Source organism: Dryobates pubescens, chromosome 18, assembly GCF_014839835.1.
Source record: "Dryobates pubescens isolate bDryPub1 chromosome 18, bDryPub1.pri, whole genome shotgun sequence".
Lineage (NCBI taxonomy): Eukaryota > Metazoa > Chordata > Aves > Piciformes > Picidae > Dryobates > Dryobates pubescens.
In genome coordinates this window covers 23420165-23443338 of record NC_071629.1, presented here as the reverse complement: position 1 = coordinate 23443338, position 23174 = coordinate 23420165, and the positions used below count along the sequence as shown (strand labels likewise).

At 53.6% G+C, this 23174-nt stretch overlaps 1 protein-coding gene across 1 annotated transcript in view; it reads right to left on the bottom strand.

Moving 5' to 3' along the window:
* Positions 1-21266, bottom strand: part of WDR44 (WD repeat domain 44) — a 42681-nt gene extending 21415 nt beyond the window's left edge. The window contains exons 1-7 of the mRNA XM_054169618.1: positions 21105-21266; positions 11559-11592; positions 5347-5421; positions 3515-4133; positions 2722-2852; positions 2524-2616; positions 146-282 (exon numbers count right to left, since the gene is read on the bottom strand). Coding sequence (XP_054025593.1) covers positions 146-282; positions 2524-2616; positions 2722-2852; positions 3515-4133; positions 5347-5421; positions 11559-11592; positions 21105-21181 — 1166 coding nt within the window. The 5' untranslated portion in view covers positions 21182-21266. The remainder of the gene's footprint in view (positions 1-145; positions 283-2523; positions 2617-2721; positions 2853-3514; positions 4134-5346; positions 5422-11558; positions 11593-21104) is intronic.
* Positions 21267-23174: the final 1908 nt, after the last annotated feature.

Genomic DNA, 23174 nt, shown 5'->3' with positions numbered 1-23174 from the left:
CTTAAAAATGTTCAGCTACCAGCCTAGTTCATAGACAGCTGGGAAGCAGACAGATGGATTGGGACTCTCCTTACCTACACAAGAGCAGCCTCCAGGTGTGTGAAAGCAAGGGGCTCAAAGAGCTGACAGCTCTCAGCGTTCGTACCTGACATATTCTTTAGTCCTCCTCATGATATGCAGAGTCAGGGGATTAATCCCCGTGGGCAGCTTCTCTTCTGCCAAGCTCAGGGGGATTTCTTCACCTGTGTCAAGGTTTTTGATCATGACACTTGCTAGAATTTCCTGTGGAAAAAAAGAAGATGTGAAATCCAAATGACTCCATTGGTCTCCAAAGCTCAGAGCAAAACAGAACTCACCTGGTCTTCCGTAGCTCACTACAGGTTCATTTTACAAAGACTCACTTTAAGCTGACATTGCCTTCAGCATGCTAGCACAGCAACCACCCACACAGAGGGACAGCTGCATCTCCTCACAAGCTGCAGTTTCAGAAACCAGAAATGCAGCTGTAGAGACATCAGCCACTGCCTGACACCGTCCATGCTACCATCAAACACGCTATGTGATGCTGGGTGCTGCACTTGGGTCACAACCACCCCCTGGAGGCTCCAGGCTTGGGGCAGGGTGGCTGGAAACTGCCCAGCAGAGAAAGACCTGGGGGTACTGATTGACAGGCAACTGAACCAGGAGCCAGTGTGTGCCCAGGTGGCCAAGAAGGCCACCAGCATCCTGGCCAGGATCAGCAATAGGGTGATGAGCAGGACCTGTAGTGGGCACTAGTGAGTCCTGGGTTCAATTTTGGGTCCCTCTTTCCAAGAAGGACATTGAGGAGCAGGTCCACAGAAGGGCAAGAGAGCTGGGGAAGGGTCTGGAAAACAGGGCTGGGGGGGAGCAGCTGAGGGAACTGGGGTTGGTTAGTCTGGAGAAGAGGAGGCTGAGGAGAGACCTCTCTACAAATCTCTGGAAGGAGGTTGCAGTGAAGTGGGGGTTGGTCTCTTCTACCTAGTAGGTGATGAGAGGAAATGGCCTGAAATTGTGCCAGGGGAGGGTTAGGTTGGAGTTGAGGAAAAAGGTCTTTGCTGCAAGAGCAGTCAGTGATTGGCACAGGCTGCCCAGGGAGATGGTGAAGGGATTTAGAAGTCAGCTAGATGTAGTGCTTAGGGATGTGGTTTAGTCAAGGACTTGGCAGAGTAAGGCTCATGACTGGACTTGAAGATCTTAAAGGTGTTTTCCAGTCTAGGTAATTCTGTGATGAAAACACACTGAAGCCTTCCCCTTTCAGCTGTGCTAACAGTTGGAGTCCAAGACAACTTTTACGCAGAGAAGCAGCATTTAGAGGTCCCTGGTAGTACAGAAAGGGAAAGGTATTTTTCAGCATTCATAAACACGCAGAGCTGCCAGCAACAGTGGGAAAAGCTGCAAGTGATCAATAAAAATGAGAGCTGGCAGCACCCAGGCAACATCATCAGGGATAACAGATGCTACTAATGGGAGAAAGTACTTTTTAATATCAGGAAAATTATTCTATTAGTGACTCCTCCCCCTTTCAGATGCATGACAAAGCACTAAGGTTGCTGGAATTCCCTCACACTGATGTCTTGCCACGTGTTTGCATAGCTAGAAACACCAACTCATACTATCAGAGCTCCCACTTGCAAAGGCCAATCCCACATATGACTGAAGGACCAGAGTGCTTAGGTGGACAAAGCCAGCCTGCCACCACTGCTATTTGTATCCTTTGTCACAGAAGGTAGTGGAGCACAAGCAGCGACTGTGAACAACCCCGTGGCCCAGTATAGGTTGGGGGCTGACCTGTTAGGAGAGCAAGCATAGGGGAAAGGCATCAGGGGGTCCTGGTACACAGAAGGATGACCATGAGCCAGCAATGTGCCCTTGTGGCCAAGAAGGCCACGGGCATCCTGGAGTGGATTAGAAGGGGAGTGGTGAGTAGGTCAGAGAGGTTCTCCTGCTCCTCTACTCTGCCCTGCTGAGGCCGCAGCTGGAATATTGTGTCCAGTTCTGGGCCCTTCAGGTCAAGAAGATGCTCAGGGAACTGCTGGAGAGAGTCCAGCACAGAGCCACAGAGATGCTGCAGATGAAGGAACATCTCCAGGCTGGAGATTGGAGCAGAGGAGCCTGAGGGCTGCCCTCATGGCTGGGGATAAAGATGTGCAGGGCTGGAGCCAGGCTCTGCTCAGGGATGGCCAAGGACAGCACAAGGGGCACTGGGGGCAAGCTGGAGCAGAGCAGGTGCCAGGGGAACAGGAGGGAAACCTTTGTCCCTGTGAGGCTGCTGAGCCCTGGAGCAGGCTGCCCAGAGAGGCTGTGGAGTCTCCTGCTCTGGAGCCTTTCCAACCCCACCTGGATGTGTTCTGTGTGCCCTGCCCTGGGTGACCCTGCTCTGGCAGAGGGGTTGGAATAGATGACCGTCAGTGGTCCCTTCCAAGCCCCAACATTCTGTGACTACTCCAATTCATCCAACAGACTGGAAGATCAAGATGCATTATGATGTACAGACCACCATACCTCATCTGTGAGCTCTCTTCCAGAATTAGACCTGGGTCTTTGTGGTCCAAGTACTTCGTTTGTTGTTTGGCCATCAGCTGCCTTCCCATTTTCCTGAGAACATGCAGACAGAGCACATCATCAGGACATTACTGCTGCTGAGACACTAAGCAAGAAAAAAATGTTACAGCTCTTGGACTTGTAACCACTCCCCAATACCTGTGCAGTGACGACCTTCTCTCCACTGGTGGCGCTGGCCAAATCCAAAGAAGGCTGAGAATCTTTGGCCATGGCTTCTGTCACTGTACTTGGAGTTAAGAACCCACCAGCTGGGAAGCTCTCTCGAGAAACTGAAAAGAGATTTGTAGTAGAAAGGAGATAATAGCACTTGCCACAGGCTGTGGATTGCTGGAATTCTAGTATCAGGGCTGCAGAACCTCCCCTGTGGAGCCAGTCTGGGAGAGTTGGGGCTGTGCAGCCTGGAGAAGAGAAGGCTCCAGGGAGACCTCAGAGCAGCCTGCCAGGACCTGAAGGGCTCCAGGAGAGCTGGGGAGGGACTTGTGACAAGGGCTGGGAGTGCCAGGCTGAGGAACAATGGCTTTGAGCTGGGAGAGGGGAGACTGAGCCTGGAGATGAGGAAGGAATTGTTGAGGCTGGGGAGACTCTGGCTGCCTCCTGCCTGGAGGTGTTGAAGGCTAGGCTGGATGAGGCCTTGAGCAGCCTGTGCTGGTGGAAGGGGTCCCTGCCCATGGCAGGGGGCTGGAACTGGATGAGCTTTAAGCTCCATTCCAATCCAAACCATTCCATGCTTCTATGCAATGAATATTCTCAGACCTGGTCAGTGTAACAGGTTCCAATAAGAAGTCCGTTTACACAGAACGAACTGCTGCAGATCATCCCCTGCCCTCCCACTGCTCTGCAGCATTGTCTGAATCCCTGAATGACTCTTCCCTCGAAACACAAAAATAGCAACCCAGTTGTTACCTGAACCCACCCACAACAGACTCCTTACCCTCTAAACCAGGTTTCTGCACTTCAAACTCCAGCTCACTCTTCTTCTTGCGGGGAGGGGGCGCCGGCCGGGCGGGGGGCGGCGGCCTCGGCGGAGGAACATTGGCTGGAGGCGGTGGTCGTGCTGGGACAGGCTTCTTGGTGCTAGCAACTATATCAGGCTCTACAGTAAGCTGCCTTGGTGGCTTTGCTGGAGGTATCTCTTCTGTTGTGGAAAGGTCTTTGGTAGCTAAATCTGAAGCCATTTGTTCTAAAGTGTTTGCCTCTTTTTTGTCCGTTCCATCCTCACTCTTTGATGTTGCCTCCTGTGCTTCAGTTCCAGCTGCTTTATGCTCAGTTGAATTTGTTACTTTTGTTAGTTCATCAGTTTTCTGTTGCTCAGGAGTCAACAGAAGCTTCCCTGAGTCCAATTCAGCATCCTCACAGGCAGGTTTTCCAGGATCTTCCTGCACTGGTACTTTAGCAGCTAAAACTTCTGGGATAGGACTAACAATACCTGCTTCAGGAACCAAATCCTCTGCATCTGCAGCTGGAACAGTCAGTTCTGTTTCTCTAGAAGCCAGAGAGTCACCATCCAGCTCCTGTGCCTTCTGGCTTTCTTCTATAATACTGTCAATGATCTTAAAGAGATAAAACCATTCTCTGTTAATCACCACATCCTCCTAGGGCACACTTAGCAGTCAGGCCATGCAACACCCACAACAACTCTTCTACTGAAGAGTTGCTTTGGATGCACAAGGAACTTGGTTTAAAAATTCTGGAGACTAGACCCTAGGCTCAGAAATAGGCACATCAGGAAAACAAAGCCAAGTGGCTCATTTCCATTTCTCTTCAATATACTTTGAAAGAAAAGTTAGGAAGCAAGAGCTGTGCACTCTTCAGAGCTCTCATGCACCCTAGGTTGGGCAAACCTCAACATCAATCCAGGCTGAGGGTGATGAGATTGAGAGCAGCCCTGCAGAGAAGGCCTTGGGGGTGCTGGGGTGGGGAGAAGCTGGGCAGGAGCCAGCAATGGGCACTGGCAGCACAGAAGGCCAAGGGCAGCCTGGGCTGCAGCCAAAGCAGAGATGGAGAGAGGATCCTGCTCCTCTGCTCTGCTCTGAGGAGACCTCACCTGCAGGGCTGGGGCCAGCTGTGGAAGCTTCAATACAGGAAGGACCTGGACCTCATGGAGAGAGTCCAGAGGAGGCCACAAGGCTGGCTGGAGGGCTGGAGCACCTCTCCTATGGGGACAGGCTGAGAGAGTTGGGGCTGGTCAGCCTGGAGAAGAGAAGGCTCCAGGGAAGCCTCAGAGCTGCATTTCAGTATCTGCAGGGGAGCTGCAGGCAGCTGGGGAGGGACTGTTCAGAAGGGGCTGTGGGGACAGGACAAGGGACAATGGTTTGAAAGTGGAGCAGGGCAGAGGTAGGTTGGCCATCAGGAGGAAGCTCTGCACAGGGAGGCTGGGGAGACACTGGCACAGGCTGCCCAGGGAGGTGCTTGAGGCTCCATCCCTGGAGCCATCCAAGCTCAGCCTGGCTGTGTCCCTGTGCAGCCTGCTCTGGCTGGAGCTGGCCCTGCTGCCTGCCCTTCCGACTTGATGCAATCTGTGCAGTTGTGACTGTGGTTCTGTGAATTACACCAGTGGTGAGTTCTGTGGTCCTGCAAATTCCAACACTGGCGGATCCTGAATGTTTTTAGGAGGCTTAGTTTGATCTTTACCCTTTAGATGACCATTCTTACTTCCAACACTGACAAATTCTAACCTGTATTAATCAGTCTTCATCCTGAAAGTACTCAATGATTTCCTATTGCTGGTGGGATGCTGGAAGCACAAAACAATCTTGAACTAACCTCTTTTGAATCATCTTGTTTCATTTCTTGTCCAAAGGTTTCTTCTCCAGCTTTGTGTAGTTTGTTGTCTGTATCCTATGGGGAAAAGAATTAGGTAAGTTGATGGCAGTAAGCTCTACAGTAAGGTGATCTAACAAAGTTATGGCTACAGTAAATTATAGACCATGAAGGACTGGGGAGGGGATTTCTGCCCCTCTGCTCTGCTGAGACCCCCCCCTGCAGCACTGCCTCCAGTTCTGGTGTCCCCAGCACAAGTAGGTAGAACTGCTGCACAGGGTCCAGAGGAAGCCACCAAGATGAGCAGAGGGCTGCAGAACCTCCCCTGTGGGGCCAGGCTGGGAGAGCTGGAGCTGTTGAGACATGAAGAAAAGGCTCCAGGGAGACCTCAGAGCAACCTGCCAGGACCTGAAGGGCTCCAGGAGAGCTGGGGAGGGACTTGTGACAAGGGCTGGGAGTGCCAGGCTGAGGAACAATGGCTTTGAGCTGGGAGAGGGGAGACTGAGCCTGGAGATGAGGAAGGAATTGTTGAGAGTGAGGCTGGGGAGACTCTGGCACAGGCTGCCCAGGGAGGCTGTGGCTGCCTCCTGCCTGGAGGTGTTTCAGGCCAGGCTGGATGAGGCCCTGAGCAGCCTGTGCTGGTGGGAGGGGTCCCTGCCCATGGCAGGGGGCTGGAGCTGGATGAGCTTTGAGCTCCCTTCCAACCCAAACATGGTTTCCCCATAGGAATACATCCAGGTGGGGCTGGAAAGTCACCAGAGCAGGAGACTCCACAACCTCTCTGAGCAGCCTGCTCCAGGCCTCCAGCAGACTCACACCAAACAATTTTTTCCTCATGTTGAGGCAGAACTACCTGGGTTCAAGTTTGTGTCCACTGCCCCTTGTCCTATCACAGGACACCACTGAACAGAGGCTGGCTCCTTCTTCTTGACACCCTCCCCTCAGATATTTATAAACATCAATAAGGTCCCCTCTCAATCTTCTCTTCTCCAGACCTTCCTGTCAGCCTTTCCTTATCACATAGATGTTGCAGTCCCTTCATCATCCTCATAACCTCCATTGGACACTCTCTGGTATATCTCTGACCCTCTTGAAGTGGGAGCCCAGAAGCAGACACAGTGCTCCAGGTCTAACAGAATCCTTGGTGGTGGAAGGGATCTGTGCTCAGAGATGTGTACAGCCAAGTTCTGACTGTATCCAAGGACAGAGACTGCACACATCTCCATGCAGCCTGTTCCACTCTGCCCATCCTGCAGAGCCCATTTGGTGAGCAGAGCTGCAGCCCCCACAGGCCAGCTGCTACCATTCTAACCCAATGTTGTTAGGCTTTTCATTTATCTCTGCTTCCATGGGTTTTGCTGTGCACGAGGTTCCTGAGCTCCATATCAAGCTGCCATTTGCAAATACCGGATGGGATCCATCCTAGGGTGCTGAGGGAGCTGGCAGATGAGCTGCCAAGCCGCTCTCCATCATTTTCCTCCAGTCCTGGCTCACTGGAGAGGTCCCAGGTGACTGAAACTGGCCAAGGTGGTCCCCAGCCACAAGCAGGGTTGGATGGAGGAACCTGGAAACTCCAGGCCTGGCAGCCTGACCTCAGTGCCAGGGAAAGTGATGAAGCAGATTATCCTGGGGGCAATCACTGCACCTGAAGGATGGCCAAGGGCTCAGGCCCAGCCAGCAGGGATTTAGGAAGGGCAGGTCCTGCCTCTCCAACCTGATCTCCTTCCATGCCCAGGTGACTGCCTGGTGGATGTGGGGCAGGCTGTGGATGTGGTCTGCCTGAACCTCAGCAAGGCCTTTGACACCGTCCCCCACAGGAAACTCCTGGCTAAGCTGTCAGCCCCTGGCTTGGACAGCAGCTCTCTGAGCTGGGTTAGGAACTGGCTGGAGACTGAGCCCAGAGAGTGGTGGTGAATGGTGCCACAGCCAGCTGGCAGCCAGGCACCAGTGGTGTGCCCCAGGGATCAGTGCTGGGCCCCATCCTCTTTAACATCTTCATTGATGATCTGGAGGAGGGGGTTGAGTCAGTCATCAGCAAGTTTGCAGATGACACCAAGCTGGGAGCAGAGGTTGGTCAGTTAGAGGGCAGAAGGGCTCTGCAGAGGGACCTCGGCTGACTGGACAGATGGGCAGAGGCCAACAGGATGGCATTCAACAAGTCCCAGTGCCAGGGGCTGCACTTTGGCCACAACAACCTCAGGCAGAGCTACAGGCTGGGGTCAGAGTGGCTGAGAGCTGCCAAACAGAGAGGAACCTGGGGGTGCTGATTGACAGCTGCCTAAACATGAGCCAGCAGTGTGCCCAGGTGGCCAAGAGGGCCAATGGCATCCTGGCCTGCATCAGGAACAGTGTGGCCAGCAGGAGCAGGGAGGTCATTGTGCCCTGTGCTCATCACTGGTTAGGCCACACCTTGAGTCCTGTGTCCAGTTCTGGGCCCCTCAGTTTAAGAAGGACATTGAGAGACTTGAAGGTGTCCAGAGAAGGGCAACAAGGCTGGGGAGAGGCCTTGAGCACAGCCCTGTGAGGAGAGGCTGAGGGAGCTGGGGTTGCTTAGCCTGGAGAAGAGGAGGCTCAGGGAAGACCTTACTGCTCTCTCCAACTCCCTGAAGGGAGCTTGGAGCCAGGTGGGGGTTGGGCTCTTCTCCCAGGCACCCAGCACCAGAACAAGAGGACACAGTCTCAAGCTGTGCCAGGGGAGGTTTAGGCTGGAGGTGAGGAGAAAGTTCTTCACTGAGCGAGTCGTTCGCCATTGGGATGTGCTGCCCAGGGAGGTGGTGGAGTCACCGTCCCTGGAGGTGTTCAAGAGGGGACTGGATGTGGCCCTTGGTGCCATGGTCTGTCATGAGGTCTGTTGGGACAGGTTGGACTCTGTGATCTTTGAGGTCTCTTCCAACCTTGGGGATACTGTGATACCTCCCCAGGGATTTTTTGGACCTTGGCAAGTTTTCGACTGATTTCCTGTGACAGTTCAGTCTGTGCCTTTAAAAAAGCTGGAGAGCAAATCTACAGTTGTGTGTAAAAAGTAAAACAAAGCTTGCTCTAAACACATTTCCTCGGTCAGATGAGTGGGATGCAGTTTTACAATCTTGTCTCATTCTGCTCTCCTCCTCCTGGCTGCTGGCAGGGCAGGGCTGCTCTGCCGAGGAGATAAGCATCACTGACTTCCTAACCACGCTTCTGAGCTAACTGAAATTCCCCTAACATCTCTCCCCTTCTCTTTTCTTCTACCTAACCAGAGGGAAAAGGGAGGGAGAGGCTGGGGAGGCTTTCTGTGCTGCTTGTTTTTGCAGAAGCCTGTATGCTGCTGTTTATCCTGTGTATGCTGTACACCTTCACTGCATTCCCTGACTGCTTGTAAAATACAGCTCCTCCATTTGCTTCCCAGACTGGGTTCAGCCAAGCTTCTCTTGATGTAGGTGGGTTAAACCACTTCCTAGCACAGGCGTCCAAGAAATTTCTCCCCAGACTCTTTTCAGATGCTTAACTAGTCAAACAGAATCACTACAGCAGAGTAACCTATCCCACTGTAGCTGAAAAGCCCCACGCAACCCTTGGAGGCTTCCAGCTTGGAGAGTTCTGACCACACCATGCAGACATAGCTGCAGCTATGCAACAATTCTTCCTCCCTCTCCACCCCCTCCTTCCATGAAGTTTTTCAGATCTCAATGCAAGTTCTGTTTTGCTTCATCACTAAAATCTGCCCTCAAAGGCATGAGGACTGGAGCCCTGCAGGGTAATCAGCAGCCACAGGAGCCCATTTCTATTCATTTCTAATTGTGTTGACATTAGACTCACACCCCTGTTAAACTTTGGACTTCAATACTTCTTCCCCATTCCAAGACAAACTATACCTTTAGTCACACACTCACTCCACTGATGTGGTACCAAGCAGAGAAATCCTCTTTCCACCTTCCAAAAATTACTTTGCATGAGCTTTGGGCAAGTGACAGAGGAAGAGACTTCCAAAAAATAGAAAAAACCCTGCAAGAAGATGGAGAACTTCACAGCCCAGAGTTCAGTGAAGGCAGTAAAGTTAGTTTTGCAGGTCAGTGATTGCACTGATTGGAAATGACCTCCAAGATCATCCAGTCCAATCATCAAGCCAACATCACTGCCATTAAACCACATCCCCAAGTGCCATGGCCACAGGTTCCTTGAACACCTCCAGGGATGGGGACTCCACCACCTCCTGGGCAGCCTCTGCCAGTCCCTGACCACTCTTGCTCCAAAGACATTTTTCCTAGTCTTCAACCTAACCCTCCCCTGGCACAATTTCCTCTCCTCCTATCACCTGAAAAGAGGTAGAAGAGACTAACCCCCAGCTCACTGCAGCCTGCTCTCTGGGAGCTGTAGAGAGCAATGAGGTCTCCCTCAGCCTCCTCTTCTCCACACTGAACACCCCCAGCTCCCTCAGCTGCTCCTGCCCAGCCCTGCTCTCCAGACCCTTCCCCAGCTTGGTTGTCCTTCTCTGGACCTGCTCCAGCCTCTCAATGTCCTTCTTGGAGTGAGGGGCCCAAAACTGAGCCCAGGACTCAAGGTGTGGCCTCCCCAGTGCTTAGTCCAGATGGACAATCCCTGCCTTGCTCCTGCTGACCACATCATCGTTGATCCAGGCCAGGCTGCTGGTGGCCTCCTCACCCACCTGGGCATACCCTGGCTCACCTGCAGCTATTGTCAACCAACACCCCCAGGTCCTTCTCTGCTGGGCATATTCCAGCCACTCTGGCCTGTGCCTGGAGCCTTCATGGGGTTGTTGTGACCCTAGTGCAGAAAACAGCACTTGACTTTGTTGAACCTCATCCAACTGACCTCAGTCCACTCATCCAGCCCATCCAAGTCCCTCTGCCAGGAGCCTTCCTACCCTCCAGCAGACCAACACTGCCACCCAACTTGCTGTCACCTGCAAATTTTCTGAGGGAGCACAACTCCTCTTCTGCAGTTCATTACTGAAGTCATTCAAGAGAAGAGGCCCCAGCAGGGAGCCCTGGGGAGCCCCACTGCTGCAGGGGCTTTTTTGCAAGGCCTGTAGATGTCACACTGGTACTACTAAAGGGACATTAAACACTGCACAAGGGAGGGGTTACAGCTCTGCTCTGTAGGATGCAGCATCCATGTAAAGAGCCTGACCAGAGCAGGGTGCTGCTGACACATCAGCAGCACTCTTTACACTGCCATCTCCTAACACTCTGCAGACCCAATCTCAAGCTTTGTTCTGTGGAGTAGTGGTGCTGTACAGTATCACCTTTGGCCCTGCTGGGCCCAGCAAAGGAGTGGTGTTTGTACAAGGCTGCAACTCCTCACCTAGCTGCAGCTGCACTCTCACTGTGCCTAGGTGCAGCACACCAATTACCTGCGTGGGACGTGGCAACGCTGCCTCGGGAAGCTAAATATAGTGTTTGAGCCTCACAGCTCCTGAAGGGGAGGCTGTGCAAGTACAGACACTGGGAGTCTGCTGAAGGCAGAAGAGAGCCAAATCCACCCTTTCATAGACCTGGAGACCAAAAGCCAGATTCTGCAGAGACTTGCTTGCTACTCCAACTACTTGAGAGAAGGTAGCCCTAGTAATTAAGGAAACCTCAACTGCATGGCACAGAGGTGGTTCAGGATAAAATTAGCTTCAAGTCACAGTAACAGGGCCTAAAGAAAAGGAAAGCTGGAGCTTGAGACACAAGCAAGTGTTGCTCCCTACAGCAAAGCAAGCCCAGGATTTCCTGTTGTGCAGATGGCAGAGCTGTCACAGCACCTCGGCTATGAGGATAGGTTGAGGGAACTGGGGGTGTTCAGCCTGGAGAAGGCTCTGAGGGACCTGATAGGAGTCTTTCCACAGCTAAAGGGATCCTACAGAAAGGCTGCAGAAGGACTTTTCCTAAGGGTATCTAGAGACAGGACAAGGTTTGAAGCTGAGGGAGAGGAGGGTTAGACTGGAACTTGGGAAAAAATTCTTCAGTGTGAGGCTGGGGAGACTCTGGCACAGGCTGCCCAGGGAGGCTGTGGCTGCCTCCTGCCTGGAGGTGTTGAAGGCCAGGCTGGATGAGGCCTTGAGCAACCTGGGCTGGTGGGAGGGGTCCCTGCCCATGGCAGGGGGTTGGAGGAGATGATCTCTGAAGCCCCCTCCGACCTGAGCCATTCTGTGATCCATGATCTTCTTTAGGTCCAAATGCTCAAATGCTGTCTTCATCAGCAAGCATCTGATTGATTTTTAAGAAGAAACTCACCTTTAATACATGGGATCCAATTTTCATTGGTGACCTGAAAGAGAACACAAACTTACATACAGCTCAGAGAGAAAGAAGTCCTCTTGACAGTCAGCTTCACATTAACCAGCCTGGAGTGCAGTCCTCCTTGGCAGTCGAGTACTGCATACTTCAGACAAGCAACCAAGTGAATGCTTCTAAGACCAAACAGCTTCAAATCAAGTCCCCAGCAGTCTACAACACATGGCTCCACAACTTTAACAACCCCTGAAAGTTTCTCAACAGCATCTTCCAGTAATCCTGTTCCTCTCACCCTTTTTCTGAGGCAATTCTAAGCACAGACTTCAAGATGCACTGCCAAGAACTTCCAATGTGCCAGCACAGGGAGCATCAGGTAGGCAAAGAAACCAAATTCTCAGCAAGCAGAAGCACAAATGCCCCAGGAGGTTGCAAATCAAGTGCCTGAACTCCAGTCTGTAGGAGCAACACTTTGGGAGCCATTCTGCCCTTTAGCCTTTCGAGTAGCACAACATCTTGTTACAGACTCATGAAATGGCCTAGGTTGGAAGGGACCTCAGAGACTCAGAGATCATCTGCTCCAAGCCTCTTGCCACGTTCCTGATCGTGACCCTCAGTACAAATGTGTTTTGGTTACCTTCTGAAAGGAGGGAACAAGCTCTGTGCAGCTTTCCAGAGTGCCTGTTCTGACCCAGGCAGCTTGCCATGAGCACTCACACATACCCTCTCATTTCACTAATTACATGAGAGAATGAGGTGTCCTGGGGGAACGCTACCAACTAATTACCTCTCTTTGGGTCACCACTCAGCACAAGGAGTGAGCAGCCAGCTCTTAATATCCTGAACCTACATTTTCCACAAGACTTCATAGAATCGTCAGGGTTGGAAGGGACCTCAAGAATCATCCAGTTCCACCCCCCCTGCCACGGGCAGGGACACCTCACGCTGCAGCAGGTTACTCACAGCCACAGCCAGTCTGCCTTCCACCACCTCCCTGGGCAACCTGTGCTAGTGTCTCACCACCCTCATGGGGAAGAATTTCTCCTAACACCCAGTCTGAATCTCTCCACTTCTAGTTCTGCTCCATCCCCCCCAGTTCTATCATTCCCTGACACCCTCAAAGTCCCTCCCCAGCTTTCTGGTAGCCCCCTACTGGTACTGGAAGGCCACGGGAAGGTCTCCTCAGAGCCTCCTCTTCTTGCACAACTTCAGAAGGTTACTTCTTACTTACTCTGCCTACAGGATCTTACTCCTATATACACAAGGTGAAAGGTTGGCTCAGATGGTTTTTCAAGGTCCCTTCCAACCTGGGCTGTCCTATGAATCTATTAGTCACAAGCTGAGACCAAGTGACAGCTCACTTCCTTAAAAGCTTACTCCCAAGGAACTACAAGCTGGATTCTACAAACATGCCACCTGGCTACCAAGCTGAGTGACACTCAACACCTTTGAGCCTTACAGACAAAGCCCTCAGTCTAACTGGGGCCTCCTGTCTCCAAAACGATGGGGCAGTGCCTTCTGAAGAAGAAAAGCATTCCCATTTCATTTCAGACGTTCAGTTCCTCTCTTCACTGTCTGAAAGCTTTCCAACCACAAGAAGAAAAGATCCCATTTCTACAGCAGGGTGAAGCACAGGGTGCAAGCAGCACGGGCTGGGATACACAGATGGCAGCAGTAACTCATTGAACACCTGGAACCCAGCTGCTCCTCTTTGGACACTGACATTTAAGATGCACAACATCCTTAACATTGCCTCAAGGCATGATCCTAACATGCAAAATCCAGCCTTAATGTTGCAAAAAAACCCACCCCAAAACCCAAGAGGAAGCTAAGTGTTTTGCCCTGCAAAATGAAGACATCTTTTGGCTCTGAGAAGGCCCTCCCAGGGAAGGCTACAGCCCGTGTGGAATTGCTGGCTCCTGAGCTATTGCCAGATCTCCTCAGACCCGTGCGCAGGAATCGTGTGCAGCGAGTGTGTCACTTGTGGAAACACAGCACAGGTGCCTGGGGCTCAGTCAGGTGCAGGGCCTTGCTCTGAAGGCAGTGCTCAGAGGTTGCAACTCAAAATGCAAAGAGGTATTTGAGTTCTGTCATGAGAATTGCCACCACCGAGCACACCGCCCCTGGCACAGGTGAAGTATTTCTCCACAGGCAATGAAAAGCACAAGTTCGAGAGACACTGCTACTCTTTTAGACTCCTTTAGCTAACTAGTTACATGGAAAACCCATGCTTCCCCCTGCTCAAGTGAAGATGGTGAGCAGAAGGCTACAGAACCTCTGCTGTGGGGACAAGCTGAGAGAGTTGGGGCTGTGCAGCCTGGAGAAGAGAAGGCTCCAGGGAGACCTCAGAGCAGCCTGCCAGGACCTGAAGGGCTCCAGGAGAGCTGGGGAGGGACTTGTGACAAGGGCTGGGAGTGCCAGGCTGAGGAACAATGGCTTTGAGCTGGGAGAGGGGAGACTGAGCCTGGAGATGAGGAAGGAATTGTTGAGAGTGAGGCTGGGGAGACTCTGGCACAGGCTGCCCAGGGAGGCTGTGGCTGCCTCCTGCCTGGAGGTGTTTCAGGCCAGGCTGGATGAGGCCCTGAGCAGCCTGTGCTGGGGGGAGGGGTCCCTGCCCATGGCAGGGGGCTGGAGCTGGCTGAGCTTTGAGGTCCCTTCCAACCCATTCTGTGACTGTGCTAAGGGGACCAGAGCTAGAAGGTGTACAGCTGGTACAGCACACACTTCTCATGCCAAGGTGACATTTCTCACTGTAGCTACACCCTTTTAAAACACTGCAAAGCTGCCACAGCCCTTTGGCAGTACCACCACCCTCAGAGACATTTATGATATAGCCAAATAAATGGAGTGGCTTGCCTGAGATTGTTGGAGTCACATATTCACAACCAGCAACTGATCACGACTAAGGTGCTTCTGAGCTATTGTATTTATACAAAGTCAGTCACAGAGTAAGTTTGGTGACTGAGGGCTCTTGTAGTTCAACATGACCACAAAATGCCTTCCCAGCCACCTCAAGGTGCCAGAGTTCTCCACTCCTCAGTTTTACTTTTAGGCCACAATGTTTCTGGAGACAGTATCTGAGAGGCTTTTGGAAAGCAGATACAGTGGAAAGAGAGTCTGGCAAGGCTCATCAGTCCAGTGATCAAAAGTTGATTTTGCTTTGAGAGGTCTGCAGCTCTGCAGGACATGAATACAGACAGCTGCACCTGGGTCCCTCACTCCGAGAAGGACATCGAGGGCCTGGATCAGGTCCAGAGAAGGGCAAGAGAGCTGGGGAAGGGTCTGGAGAACAGGGCTGGGGAGGAGCAGCTGAGGGACCAGGATTTGTTTAGTGTGGAGAAGACAATGCTGAGAGGAGACCTCATTCCTCTCTACAACTCTCTGAAAGGAGGTTGCATTGAGGTGAGGGTTGGCCTCTTCTCTCTAGGATCTATTGATAGAACAATAGGAAATGGCCTAAAATTGTGCCAGGGGAGAGTTAGGTTGGAGGTAAGGAAAATCTTCTCTGCTTCAAGAGTGGTCAGGGCCTGGCAGAGGCTGCCCAGGGAGGTGGTGGAGTCCCCATCCCTGGAGGTGTTCAAGAAATGTGTGGCCATGGCACTTGGGGCCATGGTTTGATGGCCATGGTTGATGGTTGGACTGGGTGATCTTGGAAGTCTCTTCCAACTGCAACAGTTCTCTGATTCTGTATGCCACAGAAATGAAAGGCAACTCCTTACTGTTGTTGTCTAGCCTGATCAGTTAGTAAAGAGCAGGGTTTAAAAGCTACTTCTGCCTTAGTATTTCTTACATGAGATCAGTGTAACCCCAGTTTAGCGGAGGAGAGCTTCAAGTTTATCCACAGAGAGTAAACCAAGCACAGAGAAAAATCCTATTTCACCTGCCCAAACACAACTAGGCCCCTGGCTAAGCTGGAAGTCAATCTCAGGAAGAGATTGTTATTTACTCAGCTGTCAAACTCACTGCTGCGGGGACCAGACCCCAGGAAGCAGCCACTCCCGCTTCAGGTAGCTCCAACCTATTACCCATTTGAAACGCTCCACATTGCAGCGTGCTTTGGGACAGAGAACAATGGCAGGAACGGCTGCAGGCCCAGCAGCCTGCTTCCCTGGGTCGATGTGCATTGTTCCACAGCAGGTGTGCTACCAGATGGGAAGAGCTTCAGCTGGGAGGGGTGGCTGACACCCAGGCAGGCCCTGCGGCTGCCCACTCAGACCTGGACAGGCTGCAGAGCCGAGCAGAGGGAAGCTCATGAAGTTCAACATGGCTAAGTGCAGGGGTCCTGCCCCTGGGGAGGAACAAGACCAGGCACCAGGACAGGTGGGAAGCAGCTCTGCAGAAAAGGACCTTGGAGTGCTGGTGGACAATGAGTTCTCCATGGGACAGCAACGTGCCCTCGTGGCCCAAGAAAGCCAGCAGTGTCCTGGGGTGCTTCAAGAAAAGTGTGGCAAGCAGATCAAGGCAAATCCTTCTCCCCTTCTCCTCTGCCCTGCTGAGGCCAGACCTGGAGCACTGTGTCCAGTTCTGGGCTCCCCAGTCCAAGAGGGACAGGAAACTACTGGAGAGAATCCAGTGTAGGCCACAAAGATGCTGAGGGGCCTGGAGCAGCTCTGTTAGGAGAAGCTGAGAGACCTGGGACTGTTGAGCCTGAAGAAGAGCAGCCTGAGAGGGGATCTGATCAATGCTGACCAATAGCTAAAGGGTGGGGGGCAAGAGGACAGGGTGGTCTCTCTTCAGTGGTGCCCAGTGCCAGGACAAGGGGCAGCAGATACAAACCTTCAGAGAACATTTCACTTAAACACGAGGAGAAACTTCCTTGGTGTGAGGGTGCTGGAGGCCTGGAGCAGGCTGCCCAGAGGGGCTGTGGAGTCTCTTCTCCAGATGGAGACATTCAAAACCTACCTGGGCACTGCTGCTGTGTGATTTATTCTAGGGAATGCTGCTCTGGCAGGGCAGATGGACTGGACACCCTTCAGAAGTTCCCTTCAACCCCCTGTGATTCTGTAAGGCATATGTTAGCAGCAGCACACCTACAGACCATACAGGTTCAACCAGCAGCCCAGCAACTGTTTACAGCTGCCCTTCAGCCTGCACAGGCACATGGTTATGGCTGCCCTGGAAGCTCCAATTACTCTTGCTGCAGTTCCCTGGGGCAGTCCACACCTTGAGAACCACAAGAATTCATCACTGCAGTGCACTGTTTGGTGTGGGCTGCTCTTGGGAAGTGTTTGGGAATTTCAGCTAAGCTCAGAGCACAGAAACTTTCTGCAGTGCTGCAAGACACTACAGCACCACCAACCCTGCACACTGCCTCTGCTTGCTGCAAAGAGCCCTGCTGCATGTTGGCTAAAGCACCTCTGAACAAAAAAGTTGTACAGAGCATGTTCCACGTGTCAACTGCACATGAGCAAGCTGCCTACACAGAACAGAATCACAGACTGGGTTGGAAGGGACCTTCAAGAATATCCAGCTCCAAGCCCCTGCCATGGGCAGGGACCCCTCCCACCAGCACAGGCTGCTCAGGGCCTCATCCAGCCTGGCCTTCAACACCTCCAAGCAGGAGGCAGCCACAGCCTCCCTGGGCAGCCTGTGCCAGAGTCTCCCCAGCCTCACTCTCAACAATTCCTTCCTCATCTCCAGGCTCAGTCTCCCCTCTCCCAGCTCAAAGCCATTGTTCCTCAGCCTGGCACTCCCAGCCCTTGTCACAAGTCCCTCCCCAGCTCTCCTGGAGCCCTTCAGGTCCTGGAAGGCTGCTCTGAGGTCTGCCTGGAGCCTTCTCTTCTCCAGGCTGAACAGCCCCAACTCAGCTTGTCCCCACAGCAGAGGTTCTCCAGCCCTCTGCTCATCTTTATGGCCTTCTCTGGAATCTCTCCAACAGTTCCTTGTCCTTCTTTTTCTGGGGGCAAAACTCAGTTCTTCAGGAAAAGCAAAGATGGTTGTGAAAGACAGGACTACTGAAGGTGGAATCCAAGAATTGAATTGAAGGTATCAGAGGCTAGTTCTGATTCTCTACACCGCCTCCTGAATTCAGGGCCTTTTGGTTGGGTCTTCATAACAACTTTTAGCATACATTAGGAAAAGCCTTACCCCTTACTGTCAGGCACAGGATGTTCAGACTATCAGCTTTGGCAATTGCTGATTTGGGGGGGGGGGGGGAAAGTCTATAAAGAGGGTCTATCATATGCTTGCATCCAGACCTCACTTCGTATTCTCCTTCTCTCCAAAGTGACTTCCTCCTCTGGTCAGGATTTGTGGCACTACATGTTAGGCTCTTTTTCTGAGGCTATTCTGTGGTCACAGTCTTCAAAGCAATGTGACAGAGGTTAAGTAAGTGCAGCTTCTGTCAGACTGCCTTTCCCTCTCCACTCCCCTGACTCCCCCACAAATAGGTTCCTTCACCAGCCAACCCACCAAGGCACCTAGATGATTTATCTAGCACCTAGAACCAGAAAGCCTTGAGAGACAGCTATCTGACAGGTGGACACTCCCCACACATGTGAAAGGCAGAAGGGAAGGACCCAGGGCTGGCCACAGGGGATACAGTCAGCTCCCAATATCTGCTTGAAGCAAACTTCACCTCACTCAAGTCATCAATTCAGAGGCACCACCTCAGTCCACTACCATCTCAAAGAGTCATCTTGTAGCAAATGTCATAATTTTTGCTAATTAATGCTAATTTGCATTTCTAACGCTAATTGGCTAATTCTTAATGAGCACAGGTCACAGGAATGGCAGGGGCTGGAAGGGACCTCTGCAGATCTTCCAGCCCAAGGCACTCATGGCAGGCTGCCCAGATGGGTTTGGAATCTCTCCAGAGCAGGAGACTCCACAGGCTCTCTGGGCAGCCTGCTCCAGGCCTCCAGCACCCTCACCCCAAAGAACTTTCTCCTCATGTTCAGATGGAACCTCCTGGGCTCCAGTTCACGTCCACTGCTGGCCACTGCTGGAAAGCGTTTTGCCCCTTGCCCTTTAGCTACTGACCAGTCTCGAGTCCATAGGTCCTTGAAGACACAGACATGGTGCTTCTGCTAGGAGGGGGCTTAAGCATCAGCTCCTAGTGACTTACAGCAGGAACTGGGAGCTCACAGCCAGCTGGAAAACTCCCCTCTCGCACATCAAGGAATAAACCAAATACCAAAGAAGTCAACAAGTTTATGTAAACAGTTGTCATCCCTTGCAGAGTTTCTGTATCAGCAGCTATTAAACTTTCCCACATGGAACTCAGGGCAAGGGAGAGGAAGCTCCAAACCCCACACTCTTAGAGTTTATCTACAGCACTCAGCTAAAAATTTGCTACAGTATAAACTGCCTCAAAGGATTCCCAAGTGTTGTCTGCTGATCATCAGAACACTGAATGGACCAGGAAATGCCTCCCACCACACAGGGCAATGCAAACTTCCTTTCAGTTGCCCCTTCCACAAAGAAGAGGTGTCTGGGGCTGGATTTCCCTGTGGGTCCCAACTCGATGGAGCTTTGAGACCCATGCATGTCTAGCGGCAAGCCCGAGCCTGCTTCCGAGAAGTGTTTGCTGCACACGAGATCAGCTTCCAAGAAATCTCAGAGTTTACTTAGAGAAAACACTCTCCATGTTGTCAGCACAGCTTCACCAGCAGGCTGAGCTACAGTCTATACTGCAAACTAAGCCCTCTTAACTCAAGCTGACAGAATTCAGTAGATTGCATCGATGCATCCTTGCAGGTCACAGAAGAGCAATAGCAAAGCAAAAAGCATCTCCCTTTTTAATGGCTAGCCAGTGACTTCAGCCTCTCAAGTTCTGCTTAGCTACAGGTGCTGGCACCCTGCAAATTGCAGACATGTGGCTTTCTCTGTACCAAATAAAAGACAGGATGTGCATCGAGGCCAGACTGAATGGCTCACTTTTACCAAAAGGTCTGGTTCCTTCTTCCTGCCTGTGGCTTCTAGCTACACAACCCCCAGGCCTTCATCCTCTCCTGTCCCCACCCTGCCAAGTTCCAGCTGGTTTCACTTACTGGACAGTTTTGGCTATTTCTAGCTTTCAGCTGTTTTCAATTACTCTGAGTTAAAGCAACTGGTAGAAGAGCTTCAGGATCACCAGCACCAGAGCAAGGTGAGCAGCTGGAGTAAAAGCTCACAAGCACTGATAATTCACCATGTGAGGAAAGGCTGAGAGCTGGCCTTGTTCAGCCTGGAGAAGAAAAGGCTGAGGGGAGACCTTATCACCACGGAACAGCACATAAAAGGTAGCTACCAGCCTCCTTTTTTACAAGGAGTGCCATGGAACAGACAAGGGGGGAAAGGGACAAGTTACTGATTGGGACATTCCCATTGGACCCCAGAAGAAAATGTGTCCCTTGAGAACAGTCAGACACTGGAAACATCTCCCAGAGAGACTGGAATCCCAGTGGATTCCCCTACACTGGACACTTTTAAGGCTCAGCTTGGCAGGGTCCTGAGCCAGCTCATTTCAGCTCTGCTATCACCTAGAGAGGTTGGAGCAGATGATCCTTGGGATCCCTTCCAAGCAGGCAGTCTGGGATTCTGTGAATTTGGCTCACCACGTCCTGCAGAGCTGCCCACAAAGATGAGCTTTTCACCGGGCCACAGAAAAAGCTAAGGTCACAAAAGCTTTGCCCCAGGGTGTGTGGGTGAGAACAGATCTAGCCTTTCCTCTCTGCTCCAGGCATCAGTGACCACTGACGCACAGATCGAGACAAGCCCTCAGTCAGTTGTTAGCGCTCCAGAAGAGCAGTGCCACGATCCACGTCCTACTGCTCTTTGAACAAGCTACAGGAAACCTCAGACTGCACGATCAAACAACGGAGAGGTTTGGTCCAGGCTACACAAAAAGCCGAATTGACACAAGCTCCAAACTGCTGCACACACACCTGGAATGAGAGACTTAAAATTGACAGAGAGGGAGCATTATTCAGCTAACACCAGCAGGGCAGTGACCCCGCTCGGAGGTTAAAGCGCCAGGAATCCACATCAGGAACGGTCACAGCTTCACTCACAGAGACAGGCACAGGCTAAACACAAGCAGCACCACCAACACCAACAGGTGACAGAGCTCGCCACAAGTCACTCTGCACGCAGCAACAGTTAGCCCGTTGCTGAAGAACCTCCTTTTTCTTCTCTTTTCTCACAAATCAGTAATTTTTATCACATTTCAGTCTCCACGAGCCTTTTCCAAGAGCTCCCCGCTGCTGCCTCAGGAAGGCAGGTAGGATCTCGGCCAGGTAATGGCTCCGGCCATACCCCCACGCCTGAGAAGGTACAGCGGGAACTGCTCCCTTCCCTCGCATCCTCCCGACTTTGGGGCTCGCCCCTCGCACCCCCAGCCCCGCCGAGCGCAGCCCGTCCGCCTGCGGCCAGCAGGGCCCAAGCACCCCGCTGCCGGCCGCTGAGCCTCTTCTCCCAGGCTGGGGAGGCGCAAGGCTGGGAGGCAGATCCTGCTCCCTCTCTCCACTACCCCAAGTGCTTTCCTACAGGGCCGGGGGCGGCCGAACTCCCTCAGGGCCGCGCTGAGGGATGGGATGGAAAGGCAGGGCAGGGCGGCGGCGGACTCACGGCGCGGGGGAGGCACCCGCCAGGTGCACGTCCTCGGGCGCGTCGTAAAACTCCTCGGTGTCGCTGTCGGAGGCCATGGCGGCGCCGAGCCGAGCCAGGCCCAGCCGCCGGCAGCGCAGCGCAGCAGACGGCGGCCGCCGCCACCTCAGGGCACGACGGGCGGGGGCCGCCTCACTCTCGCGGGAACGGCGCAGAGCCCACCCCCTGCCGGGCGGAAGTGAGAGGGAAGACGGGCACGCCCCCTACCGGGCGGGAGTGCCGGAGGATCTCTCGTAGGGCCCGCCCCCTGCCGGGCGGAAGTGCCGGATCTCTCGTAGGGCACGCCCCCTGCCGGGCGGAAGTGCCGGATCTCTCGTAGGGCCCGCCCCCTGCCGGGCGGCAGTGCCGGAGGATCTCTCGTAGGGCACGCCCCCTGCCGGGCGGAAGTGCCGGATCTCTCGTAGGGCACGCCCCCTGCCGGGCGGAAGTGCCGGATCTCTCGTAGGGCCCGCCCCCTGCCGGGCGGAAGTGCCGGAGGATCTCTCGTAGGGCCCGCCCCCTGCCGGGCGGCAGTGCCGGAGGATCTCTCGTAGGGCACGCCCCCTGCCGGGCGGCAGTGCCGGAGGATCTCTCGTAGGGCACGCCCCCTGCCGGGCGGCAGTGCCGGATCTCTCGTAGGGCACGCCCCCTGCCGGGCGGCAGTGCCGGATCTCTCGTAGGGCACGCCCCCTGCCGGGCGGCAGTGCCGGAGGCTCTCTCGTAGGGCACGCCCCCTGCCGGGCGGCAGTGCCGGAGGATCTCTCGTAGGGCACGCCCCCTGCCGGGCGGCAGTGCCGGAGGCTCTCTCGTAGGGCACGCCCCCTGCCGGGCGGCAGTGCCGGAGGATCTCTCGTAGGGCCCGCCCCCTGCCGGGCGGCAGTGCCGGAGGATCTCTCGTAGGGCCCGCCCCCTGCCGGGCGGGAGTGCCGGAGGATCTCTCGTAGGGCACGCCCCCTGCCGGGCGGGAGTGCCGGAGGATCTCTCGTAGGGCACGCCCCCTGCCGGGCGGCAGTGCGCACGGAGGTCGGGTGTGCCCGCGGGCCGTGCTGTTGCGTCCCCCGCGCAGGTGCCGGCGGCGCCGTGCTGTGGCTGTGCGTGAGGCGGGAGTCGCTCCCTTTGTTGAAAGGGACCTGGCTACAGCCTCTGCTTCGTGATTCGGCTGCTCTGCAGACCACAGCTGATCTCCACCACGGCAGGGGAGGGGCGGATCTCAGGAGGAAGGTGCAGGGGGCTCTGCAGCACCAGGGTACTCCCTGCAAAAGGCAGCAGAGGGAGCACAGGGCTGATCCTTCGGGAGATCCCCGAGATGGACTCTGCCTTTGGGATGCTTAGTAGGGTGAAGGGCCACGAGGAGGAGCGGAGGGCTGGAGCTGCTCTGCTATGGAGACAGCCTGAGAGAGTTGGGGTTGTTCAGCCTGAAGAGGAGAAGGCTCCCAGGAGACCTCCTTGTAGCCTTCCAGGATATGAAGGGGGCTCCAAGAAAGCTGGGGAGGGACTTCCTTGGGTGTCAGGGAGGGATAGTGACTTCGAGAAAGACAAGAAACTCTGTAAACAGTTCCTTGTATTATGCTTCTATTTCCGTGGTGGGCACAAGTTGGATCTCTCCAAAAGACCTGTGTGCCTTCAGAGGGGTTTGTGCAGGCTTGGATACAAAAGTCACTCATCAAAAATGACAGTGGCATGTTAATACTTTACAGCAGATACAAAGGTTATCTATCTAACAGAAGTATAACAGAAGGAGAGGCTGAGGGAGCTGGGATTGTTTAGCCTGGAGAAGAGAAGGCTCAGGGGTGACCTCATTGCCCTCTACAACTACCTGAAAGGTGGTTGTAGACAGGAAGGGGTTGGTCTCTTCTCCCAGGCAACCAGCACCAGAACAAGAGGACACAGTCTCAAGCTGTGCCAGGGGAGGTTTAGACTCGAGGTGAGGAGAAAGTTCTTCACCGAGCGAGTCGTTCGTCATTGGGATGTGCTGCCCAGGGAGGTGGTGGAGTCACCGTCCCTGGAGGTGTTCAAGGGGAGATTGGACGTAGCACTTGGTGCCATGGTCTA